The sequence below is a fragment of the Phascolarctos cinereus genome, unplaced genomic scaffold (assembly GCF_003287225.1).
Source record: "Phascolarctos cinereus isolate Bilbo 61053 unplaced genomic scaffold, phaCin_HiC Scaffold_4;HRSCAF=312, whole genome shotgun sequence".
NCBI classification, from domain to species: domain Eukaryota; kingdom Metazoa; phylum Chordata; class Mammalia; order Diprotodontia; family Phascolarctidae; genus Phascolarctos; species Phascolarctos cinereus.
Genome location: NW_027555847.1, coordinates 656,735,980 through 656,757,261, shown reverse-complemented (window position 1 = coordinate 656,757,261; position 21,282 = coordinate 656,735,980). Strand labels below are relative to the sequence as shown.

General features: G+C 39.0%; 1 protein-coding gene across 5 annotated transcripts in view; it reads right to left on the bottom strand.

Moving 5' to 3' along the window:
• LOC110214110 (uncharacterized) overlaps positions 1–21,282 on the bottom strand; it is a 47,312-nt gene that overhangs the window by 18,319 nt on the left and 7,711 nt on the right. For 3 of the 5 annotated variants that reach the window (XR_013486379.1, XR_002326193.2, XR_002326192.2), the window contains exons 3-4: positions 20,553–20,679; positions 19,842–19,955 (exon numbers count right to left, since the gene is read on the bottom strand). Coding sequence is in view for 1 of the 5 variants with exons in the window: in XM_020994814.2 (XP_020850473.1) it covers positions 10,637–11,992 (1,356 nt within the window). In the remaining 4 variants the exon portion in view is untranslated. Of the gene's footprint in view, positions 1–10,490; positions 12,067–18,237; positions 19,082–19,841; positions 19,956–20,552; positions 20,680–21,282 lie in introns of those variants that run through there. The other 2 variants (XM_020994814.2, XR_002326196.2) reach the window with 2 other exon arrangements.

Here is a 21,282-nt window from a genome sequence, read left to right as displayed (position 1 = left end):
TTATCATCTCTATACAGATGGCTCCCAAATCTATACAAAATCGAACTCTCCTTCCCCCACCCCAACCAATCCTTCCTCCAATTTTCCCTATTTCTGTTGAGGGCTCTACCATTCTTTTCCTTATTTTCTAAAAAATGTAGAACTGTCCACTTTTTCCAATTCTATTTATTTGTTTTAATTACCCCAAGTCTGTGTTCTGTCTATTCCCACTTCCCTCTACCACATAGGAAAAAAAAAAGCAACCAACCCTTGCAACAAATATGCATAGTTAAGCAAAACACATTCCCATAGAGACCATGTCCAAAAAATCTATCCTGCACCCTGAATCAATCACCTCTTTGTCAGGAGACGGGTAGCATGCTTCATTATGAGGCAGCTAGGCGATGCAATGGATAGAGCACTGGACATGGAATAAGGAAGACTTGAGTTCATATTTGGCCTCAAATACTTGCTATACCTATGTGACCCTGAGCAACTCACTCAATCTCTGTCTGCCTCAATTTCCTCATCTATAAAATGGGAATAATAATAGCATCTACCTCCCAGGATTGCTGCAGGGATAAAATGAAATGTCTGTAAGGTGTTTTGTAAATCTTAAAGTGCTATATAAATGCTAGTTATGATTATTATTGAGAATATTTATTGGTCCTCTGGAATTGTGGATGGTCACTGCAGTGATCAGAGTTCCTAGGTCTTTCAAAGTTGCTTCTCCCATGTTCCCCCATCCCCCCCCCCATGGGGCAACAAGGTGGGAAGAAACACCAGCAGAGGCACCCATCCCCCATTTCCTTCCCCGACCCAATAGGGCAAACAGGTGAGAAAAGCACCATGACTGCTCACACCAAATAAATGAGCTGGAAGTCACTAACTACCACCACCCTTCTATGACTATGGAGGACTATCAGGTCTTGGCATCTGCCCTGCTACCAGATCCTGAGTTTCTCTAGGTCTAACCATCTACCGTACCACTCCACCCTCCAACTCCCTGGGCATTGCCATCTGACCTGCCAATATACATTTCCACCCCACTGTAGTATTCTTAGGACTTCTGGGCTTTTCCATGTGCCCTGTAGCTATGAGTATATGTGTGCATGCTTATGTATATGTGTGTATGTATGTGTGTGTATATATATACATATATATATATGTATATATATATGTGTGTGTATATGTCTATACACATATTTTACATTTATACACACATATAAACATATACATATACAAACACATACACTTTTATAATTTATAATATGTTATATATTATATGCATCTATATGCAAATAATCAGGTATAATGTATAATATGTTTATATGATTATACATCTCTATATATGTATGTGTGTATATGTATTTGTGTATGTGTGTTTGTGTTGTTACCTCCAGTTACAATGTGGACTCTTTGAGAGCAAAGACACCTCTAGATTCTCTATTTGTATCCCCAGAGCTTGCCAAGATGTTTGGCTCTTAGTAAGGACTTAATAAATGTTTTTTTATTCATCCATTCATTCATTCAAGTCACTCAGGTTCATAACCTCAGAGTAATCCTCAGCTGTCTCCTCTCCACTAACAGGACCACCAGCCTCTCTATTCAATCCATATCCTCTTCACCTGTACCATTGTAACATCCTCAATTGTGCCCACCTCAAGCTATGCTCTTCTCCAGCCTATCCTCCATCTGGCTGCCCAACAGCCATTACTAAAGCACTGATCTGATCACATTACTTCCTTGCTTAAGAACCTTCAGTACCTCCACATTGTTTCTATTATATTCTCTCACAAAAACTCTAGTTCCATTTGTGACTAACACTCCAATTCCATATAACCATTTAATATCAATTAACTCCTTTAAAAATGCATAAATCAGGGCAGCTAGGTGGTGTAGTGGATAGAGCATCAGCCCTGGAGTCAGGAGGATCTGAGGTCAAATCTGGCCTCAGACATTTACTAGCTATGTGACCCTGGGCAAGTCACTTAACCCTGATTGCCTCAAAAACATGCATAAGTCAATAGACTTTTATTATGGTATTGTTGATCTCATTGGCTCCCATGGATTCAATAATGATTTCTATGCTGATGATTCTCAGATCTACTTATGCAGCCCTAAACTCTCTCAAGACTTCCAGTTTCAATCTCCAGCTGCCTACTGGACATCTTAAACTCAGCATATTCAAAATTGAACTCACTATCTTTCCCCTCAAACCCTCTCCCTTTCCAAATTTCACTATTAGTGCCAAGGGCATCACCATTCTTGCAGTCACCCAGGCTGGAAACCTAGGTGACATCCTTGACTATCCTTGACTCCTCACATGGAAATTCAGTATAGCCCCTGGATGAGTTTGTTGCATGAGTTTTTCTTGGATTCTGCCAATAGGCTGGCACAAGAAAGACAAGATCACTGTCTTGTGAGTGAGTGAGTGAGACACACTCCACCACCAAGTGGATGGACACGTGTGTCTTGCAATCCAAGTAATAATATTTACACCATTTGTTAGGGTACATGAAGCAAAAGGGTGCTTGTTACAAAGCAGCTAGGTCAGAGTAGAGAAGAAATATGTACTTTTTACAAGAAAAAAGGAAGTTTATCACTTGTTACAAAAGAAGGAATGTGTTCTTGTTAGCATAACCATTCATACTAGATGAAGGGGACTATATATCCCTTGGGAGTTAATTAAAGAAAACGAGAGGACTCCTTGGGCCCTCTTTTTGTTTTTTGGGAGATTTTACAATATTCCTTCATAACAATAAAAACTTTTGAGTAATTAGAGGTAGAAAGGAGATACTGAAGAAAACCAGCTTGTTGTAAGCTGATACTTCAGTATATGATGAGGCTTACATAGTAAAATATTGAATATGGAACACAATGAAGTTAATTATGTCAACTTTTTTTTTGCTGAGGCAATTGGGGTTAAGTGACTTGCCCAGGGTCACACAGCTAGTAAGTGTTAAGTGTCTGAGGCTGGATTTGAACTCAGGTCCTCCTTACTCCAAGGCCAGAGCTCTATTCACTGTGCCACCTAGCTGCCCCAATTATGCCAACTTCTAACAGCTCATTCTTACCTCTTAAAAATCCATTTTTATCAAATCCTGTCTCAGCTGCCACTAGACTACCTTGCTACTACCACTCTTGCTCCTTGAGGTCTCAATTCTAGACTGACTGGCTTAAAATTCAGCATGAACTCCACTCCCAGACCTTCTGGTATCTTGCTTTCCTGCCATTTTGAAACTCACAAGGTGGTAGGCATCTCCAATCTCCTTCAACTAGAAACAGAGACAAATGGACACAGCAGAGACAGAAGCAACAGTAAGGTCTTTCAGCTTCATGCCAACTCCAGAGGGCTCAAGACCCCTCCCCCACTAGGAAGGCCATAGCAGCTCTTCCTCCTTCAATGCCAACAAGTCTAGCAAGCCCACATCAAAACACTAGTACCTCTTTGAATGCATCTCAGTTCCAGTTCCATAATCAAAGATGCCCCTTTTCATCAGATAGCTAGCAGACTGGGACTAGTTGTGAGACATTTGTGCATACTCCAAATCTCTCCACAGAACTTCCATCACACATCATCATGCCTTTCAGGAAGCAGGCTTCCTAGCTTCTTCCACATGGGGGACTGTATCACCTTCTCCTTCCCCACCCCAACCATTACACTTTCCAAGAACACTTCATTCTCCCTGCTGGAGTGTGCACAGGCATTCCACCAGCTCTTTCATCAAAATCAACTGGCACTTTGTGTATCCATATTTGATCTGGCACTAGTGAAAAAACAAATATAGGTCACTGTAAATTTTTCCATGTATTCCATATTTGAAGAAATTCCTCTTCCATAGGATAGCCCTTCAAATACTAAAGATAAGTATCATATTCTACCCCTCCCCCACCCCCACTCCATTCTTTTCTTCTCCACATTAAACATTGACGGCGTTGACCACCTCTTCCTCCCTTGACTTCTGTGATAGTACTTGACCATGATTCTCTTCCTAACTTTTTAACTCTCCTTTTCTGCTTCATTCACTGGCTTCTAAATGTGGTTCCCATGATGCTTTCCTGGATCCTCTTCTTCACCTTAATCCACTTGGATGATATCAATGCAGATGACTACCAAATGCTAGTGCTATGTGCTTGAGAAGATAACAAGATTAAATCAGACACCACATTTCCTGCATTTACGGAGTTCACAATCTGATAAACTAGAAATTAGAACTGAACTCATTATCATCCCCTCCCCCTCCAAACCTGCCATTCTCCCAACCTTCCTCTTTCTGTTGATACCACCCGTCACCTGAACTCAAATCTTTGGAATTATCTTTAATTTCCTCCTTATCCTTTCTTTCACTGTCTCCTTAAAATTCAACCAGTTGTAAGAGATTTTTATTCTTTTTTTAAAAATTATTATTTGAGTCCAACCTGGCTGCTTTAATCATGAGAAAATCATGTAACTGACTGAGGCTTTCCTTAGGGCACACTAGTTTAGCTGAGAATCCCAGTTATTTTAACTGAGGTTAGAAATGGGGGAGGATAAAAGAATTTTCCCTGACTACATCTTCATGGTTTTTTTTTTTTTGATAAACTACATCTAATGTGTTTTTTCTTCTTTGGTTATCTTTAAAATGTAAATCCCACAAGCATATCTTTGAAATATAAATCTCACAAATTTATCTTTGAAATGTAAATCTTACAAGTGTATCTGTGAATAATAAATCTTTATTTTCTCTTTTTGGCAGTTGCAAATTCCTTTCTCCTTCCAGCAGCTATAAATCCAAAATTCTCCTTTTCTTTTTCTTTCTCTGATGTAACTGGAGACTATACAAGCTTTAGTAAATCTCTGTTCATGGATCAGAGTTAATTAAGAACTCTGGGACTATGCTGAAGTATATAATAAACCTTGGTTTTACCTCCTAGATCTCTCTGTGTTAATAATTTCAGCTGACAGCAGTACCTATCAAGGAATGCTTGGCTATTTCCATATCACAGTTGATTGGTCAGGGTAATAAGTGATTTTATCACTTAATGATTTTATCTCTACAATATTTCTCACATTTTCCCCCTCCTGTCCATTCCTCCTATCATCAGTCTAATTCATACTATTATCACATTTCTCTAGGGCAGTGGTGTCAAACTCAAATAGAAGTGGATTCCTGCCAGGCATATTGACTTAGAAAACCACAAACTAACAAATTAAAACCACAAATTAATTATCTACATTGTATTGATTTTTTTATTTATTTTACTAAAATTAAAATCATTGATTAAAAAATGACAACAAAAAACTGTTGTGAATTTAGTAAGACTTTGCATTCTACTGATTTCTATAAGGATGATTATTAATCATATTACTTCACACAATTACTAAAAATAGTAATATGTATATATGAGATATTGATTTTATCTACAGAAAGTTTTTTGCTTATTTATTGTACCGTTGTGCTAGATAATTCCTTAGAGCTAAAGACCAAAATGACAATACTTAATATACTTATGGATTTGTGGATCCCTTGCAACTCTGAAGACCCAAGGGGTCCATAACCCAATCTATTGGGAACTAGTGTCTACAGTTTACAGGTCCTACTTCCTTTCCCTACCCCCTACCATTATACTCTGAGCTCCTTAAGGGCAGAGACAGTGTCTCATTTAATCTTTGAATTTTTAGAACCCATTACAGGACCTCAGACATAGCTGTAAGTAACAAATATTTGTTGAACTGAACCCAGTGGCCCCAAGTGATGATGAAGTCCAAGGGAGAAGTTGTGCTGATGAATGAATGAACTGATGGTTGTGGCTGAGTGCAGCTAGAAGCTAATGGAAATTAAATAGTATAAAGTCTCCTGAACCCAGCCAAGAGCAAGAACCTCAGCTTGTTTGCTAAATTCCTAAACCAATTTACTGAGTGGGATGATCCCTCTTTTCTGTGGAGGTCTGAGCCTCATTCTCTAGGGATGGGGGATTTCTGTATCCATATGCAGCCACCATCCTTTAATATGTCATTTCTTTCTCTGACAGCAGCCAAACCATCTTGGGTTGAAGGTGAAATATTTATTTACAGAACAAGGGAAAAGGAGGATACAAATTCAGAAAGAATACTCGAGATTCAAGATAATTTAAAATGTATATATCCAATAAAGACTGAATAGCACTCAAATTTTCCTGATTGATCTGACTGAATTCTTATTACCCTGGCCAAATCCATGGCCATAATTTTTCTCCCAGGTCTCATCCAGCTTCATTCTGGCTTCCACACTGAAAATGCCCATGTTTTATTTATTTTAAAATGTTTTATTTATATATGTCAAGTTTTGTTTATGAAAACAACTTTACAATGTAGGTGGTCCTCCCCTCCTCTCACCTCCCCTGGAAAGTGACTGTCACCTCTATTGACTATCCTCTGTGCCTTAGAATAAGACAGTAGATCAATGAGGTCGGTCAGTTAATAAGCATTTATTAAGTGCCTACTGTGTGCTAGGCACTGGGATGCAAAAAAAAAAAAGACAAAAGGCAGTCCCTGCTCTCAAGAATCCCAGTCTAATAAGGGAGACAATGTGTAAATGACTAAGTAGAAACAAGCTATATACAGGTTCCTCTCTCTCTTTACTTGAATTCAAAGCTAATCCATAGTCTGGACCTATCCAGGTTAGTAAGAATAAGTCTTTCAAAACAGGTTCTTACTAATCACTAACAAGCTAGTTAATGTCCTTCTTCAGGTAAGGGGAGTGCTCCTATTGCCTCAAAAATGTACTACACCACTACTCTGAAAGTACACAAAAATGAACCATTTCATCCCAAAGAGAATGAGGAACTGGGAAGCCAAGATGTTGGAAGGATCATCAGTGCCAATGGTGAAGTCACCGAGGAATGAAATAAGGTGAGAGAAGGAAGGAATAAATTCTATTAGAAGAAAGCTAAGTTTTGGGTGCAGCTACATGGCCCAATGGATATAGCTCCGGCCTTGGGGTCCAGAGGAACTGAGTTCAAATCCCACCTCAGACACTTACTAGCTATTTGACCCCAGGCAAGTCACTTAACCCCGACTGCCTCACCAAAATTCAAAAAAGAAATAAATAAAAAAGAAAAGAAAGCCAAGTTTCATCTGAAGTAACTGAGAAGGGCTTTGGATGAAAAAAATGAAGAGGGAAAAAATAAAGATGACTTCAGAGTTTCAAACATGGGAAGATTCTGTGGTGCCCCTGAAAGAACGTCAAGAGGAGGGAAGCAAATGAGTCCAAGTCAACGAGCATTTATTAAGCACCTGCTACATGCCAAACACTAGGCTAAGGACTAGGCACGTTGAGTAGACATGTTGTTGGTAACAAATTCAGGGAGAGATATATGGGATGACCTCCTTACCTCCCCCTTGGAATCCTTCCCTTCCAGGTCTATCTTGGATGCCTCTTTATATACAGATATTTCCTGAGATACTCAGTAAGTAGTGCTCCCTCTCTCTTCAAATTACTTTGGATTTACTTTTCTATGTACCTGTGGGATCCCTACATGCATATAGAAGCTACAAAGGCCAAGGAGTATTTTGCTGCCATTTTTGCAGCCTTAACACCTGGGACCATACCCCGTGCTTTGAAAGTCAGGTGGAGAAGCAGCATTTTTTTTTGTTATTCTATCCTCATCTACCAGTGTGTTACCTCGTACGTATTAGGTGCTTAATAAATAATATTAATAGCTAGCATTTATATAGTACTTAAAGGTTTACAAAGCACTTTACATGTTATCTCATTTGATTTTTACAACCCCAGAAGGTAGGTGCTAATAATAGCCCCCTTTTACAGATGAGGAAACTGAGGCTGAAATATTAAGAGGCCTCCTCAGGATTATATAGCTAGCATCTGATGTAGGATTGGAATTCAGGTCTTTCTAACTCCAAGTCTAGCACTTTATTCTCTATGCCACCTCGATGATGGATACTGGAAAGAGTTCTGGATTTCGTTTCACGAGAAACTGGATTCACATTCAGTTCTACCACTTCCTAACTAAATGATCTTGGTTAAGTTACTAAACTTTTCTGGGCCTCTATTCTCTCAACCTGTAAAAGGAGTTTGAAAAAGTTGATCTGAGAGATATTTCAGTTCTAAATGCTTGTGAACTGAATTTTCAGTGGAATACTGAAGATGTATAACTAAAATTTGGAAAATGGTCAGGAAATGGACATAGAGATGTGGAATAAATCTGTGCAGAGGCTGCATCTGTGGGGGTAGATGACATTGCCATGTGAGAGTCAAGAGAAAAGGGGGGGCCAAGGAAAAATTATTGGGGAATACTTAAATTAAGGAGGTGAAAATGGAAACTGAGGCCCAAAGAGAGAAAATTACTTGCTTATGGCCAATGAACTTTGGGATTGGATGGGGTGGGGTGGGATGGAAAGTCGTGATAAAGACAAAAAAAAGAGGTCCAGTAGGAGTGAGGCAGTAGGAGAGCTGGAAAATAAGGAGACTGTAGTTACATGTATTTCCTATGGTGAGGGACAATGTCTGCACTGTAAAGTGACCAAGGGTAATCAAGGTAGATTGGAGATAGAGATCTTAGAAACTGATTTGGGAGGTTGTACAATCTGAGCAGAAATGAACAGTGAGACCAAGGTAAAAGAATCATCAACATAAGTATTTGAGTTCCTAAAGCTAATGGCAGGGCATGGGGTACAAAGAAAGTCAGTGAACTTAGGAATCAGAAATTTTAGCTCAGGTGCTAAGATGGTCTCTGAAGCAAAGAGCAGGAATGAGTTGTAATGTGAGTCTAAAGATTTTCAGGAAGACGGTTCCATGTGGCCAAATGCAAAATGTAGACAGATTGTGTGGTAATGGCTCTCTTCCCTTCTACATGACCTAGAAATAAAAGTTTTGAAGATCTGTGGCTCTTAAAAAATAAACTCTAGCAGAAGTAAAGGCTTTTGGTATCTTCTTAGAAAGAAGAATATAACTAAAGATCTAAATCTTGCTACAATCATGGGAGAGCTATTAAGGAGTAAACTAGTAAAACAAAGATAAATTGCTGTACATATCCCAGTGCCAAATATCAACAAGAAATCTATACCAAGATAATGATATCACAAACCTAGAGGTGGAACTTTGGAAAGTATCTAGTTCAGTCCCTTCATTTTAGAAATGAGGGAACTAGATCCAGAAATCTTTCCTTTATCCTTTTCCTAAATCAGAGGTTCTTAACTTTTTTGTGTTATAACCCCTCTGGCAGTCTTGTAAATCCTCTGCATGCCTTCTCAGAATATATTTTTAATTCATAAATAAAAGAAATACTAGATTTCAGCTAGTACAAATAATGATTTTTTCCCATCCAAGTTTAGAGACACCCTGAAATCTATCTGCAGACTCCTTTGGGCACCCATGAACCCTCACTTAAGACCCCTTGCTCTAAATGGATTTTTTTTTCAAGGATGTGAGGGGTATACCTTTTCTTGATACATGAAATACACTGCTCATTGTGGCTAAGATGTACTATGTGAGATTTACCAGAAGTCAAGTTTCTCTACCCAATCCACCCCATTCTCTGATGATAAATACTCTTAATTCAGTTGTTACCATCTCATTTATTTTATTTTTAGAACCTTTTCTTTGGCATGGATTTCCTGATCCCCAATGGTGCAAGAGGGGAATTCTAAGAGAAGCCTTTCCCACACTTATCATTCTTTTCAAACATGCCAAAAACATTTATCAAAAAACTAATTTTTACATAGCACTGAGCTAAAGAGAGCAACGCAGTATGAATTAATGGAAAAGTGGCTGTATCTCAAAGGAGTCTGCAATCATCTATGGGGTGAAGTCAAATGGCTTTGTTGGGACTTTGCCAGTTTTTCCCATGCTTGCTGATTGATTCACTGACAAGGCTATTTATTATCTGATGTGAAATCTATGATGTTGAAAGAGGGGGAAGCTAAGATTAAAGGCTTTTCCACATTCACTGAATTTATAGGGCTTCTCTCTAATATGACTCAAGATACATAGTCGTGTTCTTCTGCTGAAGGCTTTCACACATTCATTACATTCATAAGGTTTTCTCTCCAGGATGAATCTTCTGATGTTGAATGAAGTGTGAATGTACACTAAAGACTTTCCCACATTTCACTACACTCACAGGGTTTCTTACCATTATGTACTCTTTGATGAAAAATAAGATTAGAACTCTAAGGGCTTTCATATATTCATTTCATGTATATGGTATCTCTCCAGTATGAATTCTTTGATGTTTCATAAGGTGTGCTTTCCGGTTAAAAACCTTGCTACATTCATTACATTCATAGGGTTTCACTCCAGTATGACCCCCCCCAACCCCCTCCTCCACCGCTGAAGGCTTAAGTATAATAATTACATTCCTAAGGTTTCTCTCCAATGTGAATTCTTTGATGTTGAATAAGCTAAAGTTTTTCCCACACTTGTCATATTCACTAGGACTTTCTCATGTGGATTCTATGATGTTTAATGTCTGAATGATCACTGAAGGTTTTTCCACATATCCTGCATTAATAGGGTCTCTCCCCACTATTGTTTTCTGATGTTTAATAAGGGCTGACATCTGACTAAAAGTTTTCCCACATTCCATACGCTCATAAGGTTTTTCTCCAGTATGAACTCTTTGGTGGTGAATAAGAACTGAGAGCTTACTAAAGGCTTTACCATATATGTTACATTCATGGGATTTTTTCTCTTGTGTGAATTCTTTGATGTTGAATAAGGTTAGAACTCTGGGTAAAGCCTTTCCCACATGTGTTACACTCATAAGGTTTTTCTCCCGTGTGAATTCTAAGATGTTTAATAAGGCACGAACGATTACTGAAAGTTTTTTCACATTCATTGCATTCATAGGGTCTCTCTCCAGTGTGAATTCTATGATGTTGAGTCAGAGAAGAGCGTGCACTAAATGCTTTCCCACATTCATTGCAATGATAGGGTTTCTCTCCAGTATGAATTCGTTGATGATAAATAAGGCATGTACTCTGACTGAAGGCTTTCCCACATTCATTGCATTCATAGGGTTTTTCTCCACTATGTATTCTCTGATGTTTAATAAGGGTTGACATCTGGCTGAAAGTTTTTCCACATTCCTTGCACTCATAGGGTTTTTCTCCAGTGTGAATTCTTTGATGGCAGATAAGGCGGGAGACCTGACTAAAGGCTTTTCCACATTTGTTACATCCATAAGGTTTCTCTCCATTATGAATTCTCTGATGTTGAATAAGGGAGGAACTTGCACTAAAAGTTTTCCCACATTCATTACAGGTAAAAGACTTCTTTACATTATATGTTCTTTGATAATGAGTAAGACTGAAACTCTGATTGAAGGCTTTCTCATATTCACTACATTTATATGGCTTCTCTCCATTATGAATTATCTGATGAAGGATAAGATGTGCACTCTGGTTAAAGACTTTCCCACATTCCTTATATTCATCACACTTCTCTCTTTGATTGTTTTTCTGACCCCCAATAAGGTTAGAGATCTGACTGAAATCTTTCCTGCATTCACTTTGCTTATAGGGTTTTTCTTCAGCATGAATCATATGATGTTGAATAGGATTAGAGTTGTGATAGGAGGTTTTCCCACAATCACTACATTCATAGGATTTTTCTCCAATAGAAATCATTTGATCCTCATTAAGGACTGAGCTGTGACTGAAGCCTTTCTCAGATTTATTATGTTCACAAGTAATTTTGGATATGTTGGTACTTTGATGGTTGCTAAGCTGTGAATTCCATTTTAAGCACTGGCTACATGTATCATTTTGATAGGATTTCTCTCCTGTAGGAGCTCTCTGATTTGAACTTGGGTTGGAGTTTCTCCCAAATTCAGTATATTCATGACTTTTCTCCCCAGTGGGAGCTCTCATTGCTTGAAATGGCTTGAAACCATTCTCCAGGTAAAGAGAATTCTTCAGACTTTTCATTGTGGTCTTTTCCAGTTGTCTCACTAAACTTCCTACACATCCATCAGGTTTACTAAATTCAGAGCCTTGGGAAACATCCTGGGCAAGTCTTTCTGACACCATCCTCTGTGATTCCACCTTTTTAGGAATTTTTTCTTTTGAATTCAACTCCTTATTTTCATTTCTATTACCATAATCTGGAAAAAAAAATAAGTACAAAATATAAAGTTGTTAGAATGCAATGGGTACATCCCAAAGAAAATTAGCTTTAAACTGCCACGGTGATGGCAGGTTGAAGTGAGTATGCCAGCCCAGAGAGTGAACAGGTATTCATACACACAGGTGAGAGCGGTGAGACACTATAAAGTTATGGGTGGACACCCCATGCAACCTGCATGATACATCATATAAATATACACATACAAGATACATACTGAATAGATAAAAGGTAACCTTAGAGGTAAAGATATTAGTAGCTAAAGGGGACTAGGAAAGGCCTCCTGCAGGAGGTAGCACTTGACTCACATCTGGAAGGAAGTCATAGATTCTACAAGTGGAAAGTGAGAAGAAAAATCATTCCAGCCATGTGGCACAGCCAGTGAGAAGACACAGAAAAAGGAAATGGTGTGCTGTGTATAAAGAAGAACAAAGGGACTGGTACATTTAGACTATGAAGCAGGGGTCAGCAAACTATGGCCCAAGGGCCAAATCTGGCCCACCACCTGTTTTTGTCTGGCCTAAGAGTAGCCATTCCTGCCACAGAACACAGAAAGGAATAGCATATAGAAACACAGAAAGGGGCCATGTTGTTAAGAGCTTTAAATGCCCATAAGAAGAATTGAAATTTCATCCTAGAGGTAATACAGAGCCATTGGAGTTTAAACATGCAAGGAGAAGGGGCTAACATGACTAGACCACTTTCTGGAAAGAGACTCTTGAGATCTGTATAGAGGTTAGAATAGGAAGAGATGAGGCAGGGAGGCCAATTGGATATTGAAATAGTCCAAGATAGAGGAACTGAACTAAAGTGGTAGCTGTGTGAATAGAGAAAAGAAGACAAGTGAGAGAGATGTTGTGGGGAAAGAAATTATGGGATTTGGCAACTGATTGGATACGTAGGGTGGGGAAAGAGATATGATGCCAAGGGTGTGAATCTGAGTGACTAGAAGTATTGGGGTATCATTAAGAGTAATAAGGAAGTATGGAAGAGGTGTAGATTTTGGGGAAAAGATAATGAGTTATGTTTTGGACATGCATCTGAGATGTCTATGGGACAGTTAGTTTGAAATGTCTAATAAACAATTGATGATATAGGACTATATCTTAGGAGAGAGACAAAGACTGAAAAAATAGATCTGATTGTCAACTGCATAGAGATGATAACTGAATCCACGGGAGCTGACGGGATAAGAGAATATAAAAGAAGGCCTCAAATAGTGCTTTAGGAAAATTACCCCCAATTGGTGGGTGTGCTATGAATGAAGACCTACAAAACAAACTGAAAAATAATCAGACAGGCAAGAAGAGAGCCAAGAGAAAGCAGAGTGAAGAAAATCCAGAGAGAAAGTATCCAGGAAGAGAAAGTAGTCAGCAGGGTCAAATACTGTAGAAAGATCAAGAACACTAAGGACTGAGAAAAGAAGGCCATTTGATTTGGCAGTTAAGGGAGCACTGGTAACTCTGCTTCAGTTGAATGATGAGACCAGGAGCTGGTTTGCAGAGGGTTTAGAAAAGAGTGGGAAGAGACACAGAGGCATCAAGTAAGTATAAACAGCTTTTTCAGGGAATTTATTTGTGAAGCAAAGGAGTTTCAGCAAGTCAGCAAGTAAGAAGAGTAGGATTCAGTTAAGGTTTTTAGAGAATGTGTTCAAGTCCCAAATAAGTTTATATTCTAACCCAGCGTTGCCTGTGGCGGCCATCTCTCTCTACTAAGTAAGTCAGATGTTTGATGATTAAGGAGATCCCTAGGTTCTTGAGGGGTCCTTTTTGTGGTAATTGGTCAAATGAGATAATATTTGTAAAGTGCTTACAACACTGCCTGGCACTTAGTAGGTAGGCATTTAATAAATGAGTGTTTCCTTTTCCCTTCCCAATTACTTTATATTAACTAATCTTCTGAATAAAAATATTATAGTTAGTATCAATGCAATTTCTGTTCCCCATTTCCCATAGAGATTTCAGTTACATATTTAAATAGTTTAGAATTAAATTGTTCAGCTCCTCCAGTCTTATTCTGATGAATCTCTATGTCACGGACGTGGTTCTGGGTTCCTGAAGGCTATGAAAGCTGAATGTAAACTCTTGAAGCCTTTACCACGCTAGAAATTCTAGAATGGCTAGCTCTGGCAAGAGACTGAGTCTATTTTCCAAGGTTCAATCTCAATAGTTATGGAGAAGCCCATTGCCAGTTAACTGGCTACCAGCTAATGAAATTTTCTGGCCACAGCGACTCATGAAACAAAGAAAAATGTGAAATGGGCAGCTTTGTTTCTGCAGTGATGCTGGCATGACCAGGAGAAAGGATGCGAAGAAGCACAGTTTGACCAATGGTTTTCTAAATGTGATGTTCTTAGCTAGTGACCAATGAGTAGGCATATTGTTAGAAAGGTGAATCACATTAATCTTGACATTCTTGCTATAAATGAAACCCAAAAAAAGGAAGTTGCAGCAATGGGAGGATGGCTCACAGGCATTCCTTGGAGAAGCTAATAAAGGAGCTAGCAGAGCAGGTTTTATCAAGTTGCTAGAAGCAATAAGAAACAACATCTCATAGGTCATCATATGTAGCAGTACTAAGGACAAATATCTGCAAAATGGCCACCATGAAAATAATTGCAACTTATGCACCAACATCAGTTACTAAGGATGAAGGAATTGAGAAATTTTGCAGAAAAAATTAATTATGACTCTCCAAATTAAGTCAATATACATTTGGCTATAGGACAGCATGCTTTGGGAAGAAGAAATGAGGGAAGCCAGCAGATTTCATAGAAACCTCATGCTTTATAGCATGAACACATACTCTGACAAAAAAAAATCATTAGGTGCTGGGCATAGTAAGCACCTTTATAATACCATATCTTAGCAGATAGAAGGTGTTTTACTGGTGTGACTATCTCCCTAAAAAGGCTGTCTCTGTCAGGAAGACATCAGCAGAGCTAAGATCAGAATTAGTAAAAATCAAGAAGTCTGAGAAAAAGATGTGGCATACAATTAAAACAAATTCACCCTGAACTATTTAAACAAGTAATTATAGCCTTTACAGCCTACATAAATTTAGTGGTTATTATTAAATTCTAAAGATCACTAGGATTTAACAGATTAGTAATGGGAAAGAATCCACCCAAGGAGAAAAACTTTTTTAAATTGAGAAGGCTGCCCAAGCAAGAAGAATGGAGAAGCTGCAGAATGTGGCAGGCCATGGGTAAACAAGGCATGAACTGAGTAAAAGAATTCAAGGAATACTTTGCAAAGGACTCAAAAACAGGCCCTTTAAATCTGTCATCATAAGAAGACAGAGCATACACACAGCCACCTGGTGATAGGATCACCAGGTCACGTGATCAGGGATGGAAAAAGGGCAGAGGAATGAAAACATGTATTTGCTTTGCTATTTCATGGGGGAGACATGAGAAAGATTTCTACTTACGAACTTTTGGAATAGACAGTTCAGGGTTCTAAGCTCAAACAATGGTAAATACAAATATACCAGATGTTCCAGATCTAATGTAGACAGGACTAGATAACTCAACATAATCAAATATCAGGCAATAGGAAGTTATGAAAGCAGAACTATAGAATCAGTGGCCAAAATATATAATCTGCCCTTACAAATTACTGCTGTATGCAAGACCAGTGAATTGCTAGCACTTTGGTTCATCCAGAAGGGAATCTGGGGAATTACAGACCAGTGAATCTTATTTCTGTATCAGGCAAGTATAAGCATCTATAATAAAGAGTAAGATCATTGAAAATGTATGAACATAAAGCCTGTTGGGGTAAGAACCACATGTTTGAGGGAAGAAGAATTCAAGTCTAATGAATCTCTGAGAACTCTTTTAGAAGGTATATTATTGGGCTGATAAACTAATTGGGTCTATAATACAGAACTCAACACTTATCACATATATTCCAAGCTCAGGTGTTATTCAGAGCCAAATATTCAATCTGATCAAATGGGGAATTCTACCCAGATAGCCACACCCTTTTGCCTCTACCTGACTGGCCAAGGACTACCACCCAGAGTTTACTAAACTGATTGACCAACGTTACTGTAATAAGGATTTAAAGGGAGAAAAAATCCAAAAGACATTATTAGGCAAATTTAGAATGTTATAGGAGCATGTACTTAAAATGCTGATGATAACAACCAGTACAACAACTAAGACCTCCCACAACTTGACCCTAAAGACCACTATTAAGAGTCAGGATCCTGGACTGTATAAACAATGAGTCTGGTTACATGTAGCACAGATGGGGGGTTTTTTTGGAGGGGGGTTGTTTGCTTGTTTTTCCTTTTTTTTTTCTTTTTTGAAAATTTTATTAATTTATTTTATCAACAATCACTTCCATATGCTTTTGAGTTGAAAATTTTTCTCCCCCTTCCTCCCCCCCACCCTCTCCAAGACGGCACACAATCTGATATAGGCTTTCACATTAGTGAAGTTGTAAGTAAAAATTAAAACCAACAAGAGGAACCATCAGAAAGATGAAACAAAACTCAACAGAAGGCAAAAATAAGTGATAATGATTTGACTTCCATAGTTCTTTCTTTGGATGTGGACAGTGTTTTCCATCCCGAGGCCTCTGGAGATATCTTAGATCCTTGTAATGCTGAGAAGGGTTCAGTTTAACAATATTAGTCATTGCATAACGTCGCTGTTATTGTGTACAAAGACCTCTTGGTTCTGCTCACTTCACTCAGCATCAGACCATATAAGTCTTTCCAGGTTTTTCTGAAGTCAGCCTGTTCATCATTTCTTATAGCACAATAGTATTCCATTACATTCATATACCACAACTTGCTCAGCCGTTCCCAATTGATGGGCATCCTCTCAATTTCCAATTCTTTGCCACCACAAAAAGAGCTGCTATGAATATTTTTGTACATGTGGGTCCTTTTCCCATTTTTATGATCTCTTTGGGATATAGCCCTAGAAGTGCTATTGCTGAGTCAAAGGGTATGCACATTTTTGTAGTCCTTTGGGCATAGTTCCAAATTGTTTTCCAAAATGGTTGGATCCTTTCACAACTCCACCAACAATGTATTAGCATTCCAATTTTCCCACATTTCTCCAACATTTATCATTTTCCTGTTTTGTCATGTTGCTCAATCTGATAGGTGTGATGTGGTACCTCAGAGTTGTTTTGATTTTCATTTCTCTAATCAATAATGATTTAGAGCATTTTTTCATATGACTATAGATGGCTTTAATTTCTTCATCTGAGAACTGTCTGTTCATATCCTTTGACCATTTATCAATTGGGGAAAGCCATTATTTTGTCTTAAGACATAAATTTGTCTTAATTCTCTTCATATTTTAGAAATGAGGCCTTTATCAGAGAGATTGGTTGTAAAAATTCTTTCCCAATTTTCTACCTTCCTTTTAATCTTAGCTGCATTGGCTTTGTTTATACAAAAACTTTTCAATTTAATGTAACCAAAATTATCCATTTTACTTTTCATAATGTTCTCTATCTCCTGTTTGGTCATGAATTCTTCTGTTCTCCATAGATCTGATAGGTAAACTATTCCTTGTTCTCCCAGTTTACTTATGGTATCAGCCTTTATATCTAAGTCATGAACCCATTTTGACTTTATTTTGGTATTTTGGTATGGTGGATATTTGGTCTATGCCTAGTTTCTGCCATACTCTTTTCCAGTTTTCCCAGCAGTTTTTTTCAAAGAGTGGGTTCTTATCCCAGAAGCTGGGGTCTTTGGGTTTATCAAATAATAGATTACTATAGTCATTGACTACTGTGTCTTGCATATTTAACCTATTCCACTGATCCACCTCCCTATTTCTTAGCCAGTACCAAGCAGTTTTGATGATTGCTGCTTTATAATACAATTTAAGATCTGGAATTGCTAGGCCACCTTCCCCTGCATTTCTTTTCATTAGTTCCTTTGATATTCTGGACCTTTTGTTTTTCCAAATGAATCTTGTTATTATTTTTTCTAACTCTATAAAATAATTTTTTGGTAGTTTGATTGGTATGGCACTGAATAAGTAAATTAGCTTAGGTAGGATTGTCATTTTTATTATATTAGCTCGGCCTACCCATGAGCAACTGATTTTTCCAATTATTTAGATCTGATTTTATTTGTGTGAAAAGTGTTTTGTAATTGTGTTCATAGAGTTCCTGGGTTTGTTTTGGGAGGTAGACTCCTAAATATTTTATAATGTCTACAGTAAGTTTAAATGGGATTTCTCTTTCTATCTCTTGCTGTTGGGCTTTGTTGGTAATATAGAGAAATGCTGATGATTTATGTGGGTTTATTTTATAGCCTGCAACTTTGCTAAAGTTGTTTATTATTTCAAGTAGTTTTTTACTTGATTCTCTAGGATTCTCTAAGTATATCATCATGTCATCTACAAAGAGTGATAGCTTTGTTTCTTCTTTGCCTATTCTCATGCCTTCAATTTCTTTCTCTTCTCTTATTGCTAAGGCTAACGTTTCCAGTACAATGTTGAATAACACTGGTGATAATGGACATCCTTGTTTCATCCCCGATCTTACTGGAAATGCTTCTAGCCTGTCCCCATTACATATAATGCTTTGTTTGTTTGTTTTTGCGAGGCAATCAAAGTTAAGGGACTTGCCCAGGGTCCCACAAATCACGTGTGAGGCAGGATTTGAACTCAGGTCCTCCTACCTCCAGGGCAGGTGGTCTATCCACTGTGTCTCCTAGCTGGCCCCAGCACAGATGTTTTCAAATCCTCTGTGCAGTCCCTGTCACAGCATCACACACAATCAAAGTCCTTCCTTCATCTCGACACTGGCAGATGACAAACTAATCAGAACTGCCAGAATGCCCTGCTTGCTTGCTGTCTGCCCCAGGAGATCGTGACATCCTCAAGAGCAGGAGCTGTCTTTTATCTCCCATAGGACCCACGGAAACTTGACTCTAGCAGAGCGATGCCATTTTGGTCCTCTTCAAGAACGAAGGACAACCATCAATCCCCACTGCCGAGTACAGTACCTGGCACACTGTAGATGGTTAATAAATGCTTATTGACTACTAAACTTTATGCAGTTAACTATTAAAACATAGTTTTAGCCAATTGCTCCCATTGCTACAAAGGGGGAAAGTACAGAGGTAGTCTTCAGATCCCTCGCTCAATGCTTGGTCGATGATCCATGTTTGGTTACTTCCACCTGGTACACTCTACTCCAATTAAGTCGATCTCTTTCCCCCACCCCCACCTTCCTCCTTCCTGTTTCTAAACCATTCCTCTTCCTTGCTCTTTCCAGCTAAAATAATTCTTCCTCCTCTGCTGTCAACCCACGTCCAATGATTCCTACAAAACAAAACTCAACTGTCATCTTCTCCAATAAGCCCGCCTTGATTAGCCCAGCATTTCCTTGGCACTTATGTGTACTGGTAATGTCTTGTTCTACCATTGCTCCATATGGTGCCCATAATAGTTTCCTAATTGTTTCATTTGTTTCTGTTTCCATTTACCCAAACCTAAGAATGAACTCTCCCAAAGCTAGGATTATGCCTTTTATTTCTTTGTCTCTAAAACCACTTAGTACACTAAGGAACATAGAATGGGAGCTTTGCAAGTTAGTTCCAGGCCTAGAATCAGGAAGACTCACTTTCCTGAGTTCAAATCTGGCCTCAGACACTAGCCGTGTGGCCCTCGGCGAGTCATTTAACTCTGTCTGCCTCAATTTCCTCCTCTGTAAAATGATGACACAATAAACAAGACTAAAGGAAGGAAATGTTCTCTACTTACTAACTCACCTAAGCAGCTGTCTCACAAGGTCTCTCTCCTGGTAGTTCCTTGTATGTCCAAAACCCATGGCTCTTCTCCTTGCTCCAGCCAGAAGATCACATCAGGTTTGGACACAGGAAATCCTGCTTGTGAGAAAGAAAATAGGACCTCGTGGTTTGTCCTGGGTTAACAGGGCTAACCCAAGCTCAGGCCCAGCCCTTGGATCTATAGGCACCAGGTGGGAGGAGTAAAGAACTGTCCAGAGAGACTTCAACAGCAAGGCCTAGAAAGACCTGTGCACCCTCTGGAAGAATTCCAGGACTGTACTACCCATAGGATGAGGGAGGTCGAGGAGGAAGGTGACCTGGGCCCTGGAAACTATTAGCTCATGTCTTCAACTTATGAGAAGTGTAGGAAACTCTCACCTCTGGGGATGTCCAAATTGGATCTTGGTGACAGTTCTGGGCCAAAGACAGTGAGGCTAGTCTCCTAGAGGGAATTCAGAGGATGGGAAATGTGCAGGGTCATGGAGAAGTCAAGGAAGCAACCCATTTCTAGCTCTGTATAGAACAGGGTATGGTCAAGGAACAGAAGGGAGATCCTTTCTGTGCCAATATAAGATCAAGAATCCTTAATCCCTAAATACTAAGCCCTAAGTCACCCAAATCCTTTGGACCCCATGGTTATTATAAAGCAGACAGCTAAGAAGCTCAGGCCTGAGTCTCAAAGAAAGGCCTTACCTAGTGAGGCCATGTTCTCATAATTGTCCAGCATCACATCTCTGTAGAGACACCTCTGAGCAGGGTGCAGACAGTCCCACTCCTCCTGGGTGAGGTAGACAGCCACATCCTCAAACACCACTGATTCCTGAAACAACATGTTACTGCTGCAGCTTCAGGGAGAGTTACCATCCTCGGCCCTGGGGTCAGCCTCGCAGACCTCTGCTCGGAGATCTCCAACGAAGGGAAACCGACCCCCTTTTTTACTTTGGGATAGCACTAATTGTTAGGAAGCTGTTCTCAGTGAGTAGCATTTATCCTGTTCAAAAAATAACTCACATTCAAACAAAGGGAATTACAGCTAAGATAGAAAGTCCTCTAAAGGGACAGAGAATAGGATAAAGAAGAAGCTAGATAAAATGGAGTTTAGATTGCAAAAACTTAGAGGCATTACCCCCAAAGAATATCTCCCCCAAATGTAGACGATGAAAATCTCCATTATCCTCATCAGAGCTGACAAGAGGGCTGTGGAAAAGCTCCAAAGAACAGCACACAAAGTTTCTAACAAGCTCTTTGTCCAGGCAGTTAGCTAGAGTTCAGGAGTTCCTTCCAAAAAAAGGAAGAGCCTTTTACAAGTCCCTGAAAACAAACAAAAGTTCAGATTTATCCATGAATACTTCTGGGAAAAAAACCTTTGTGAGCTTCCGTGAAACTGTAGACTTGGCAAACAAAAATGTGCCAGACAGCCTAA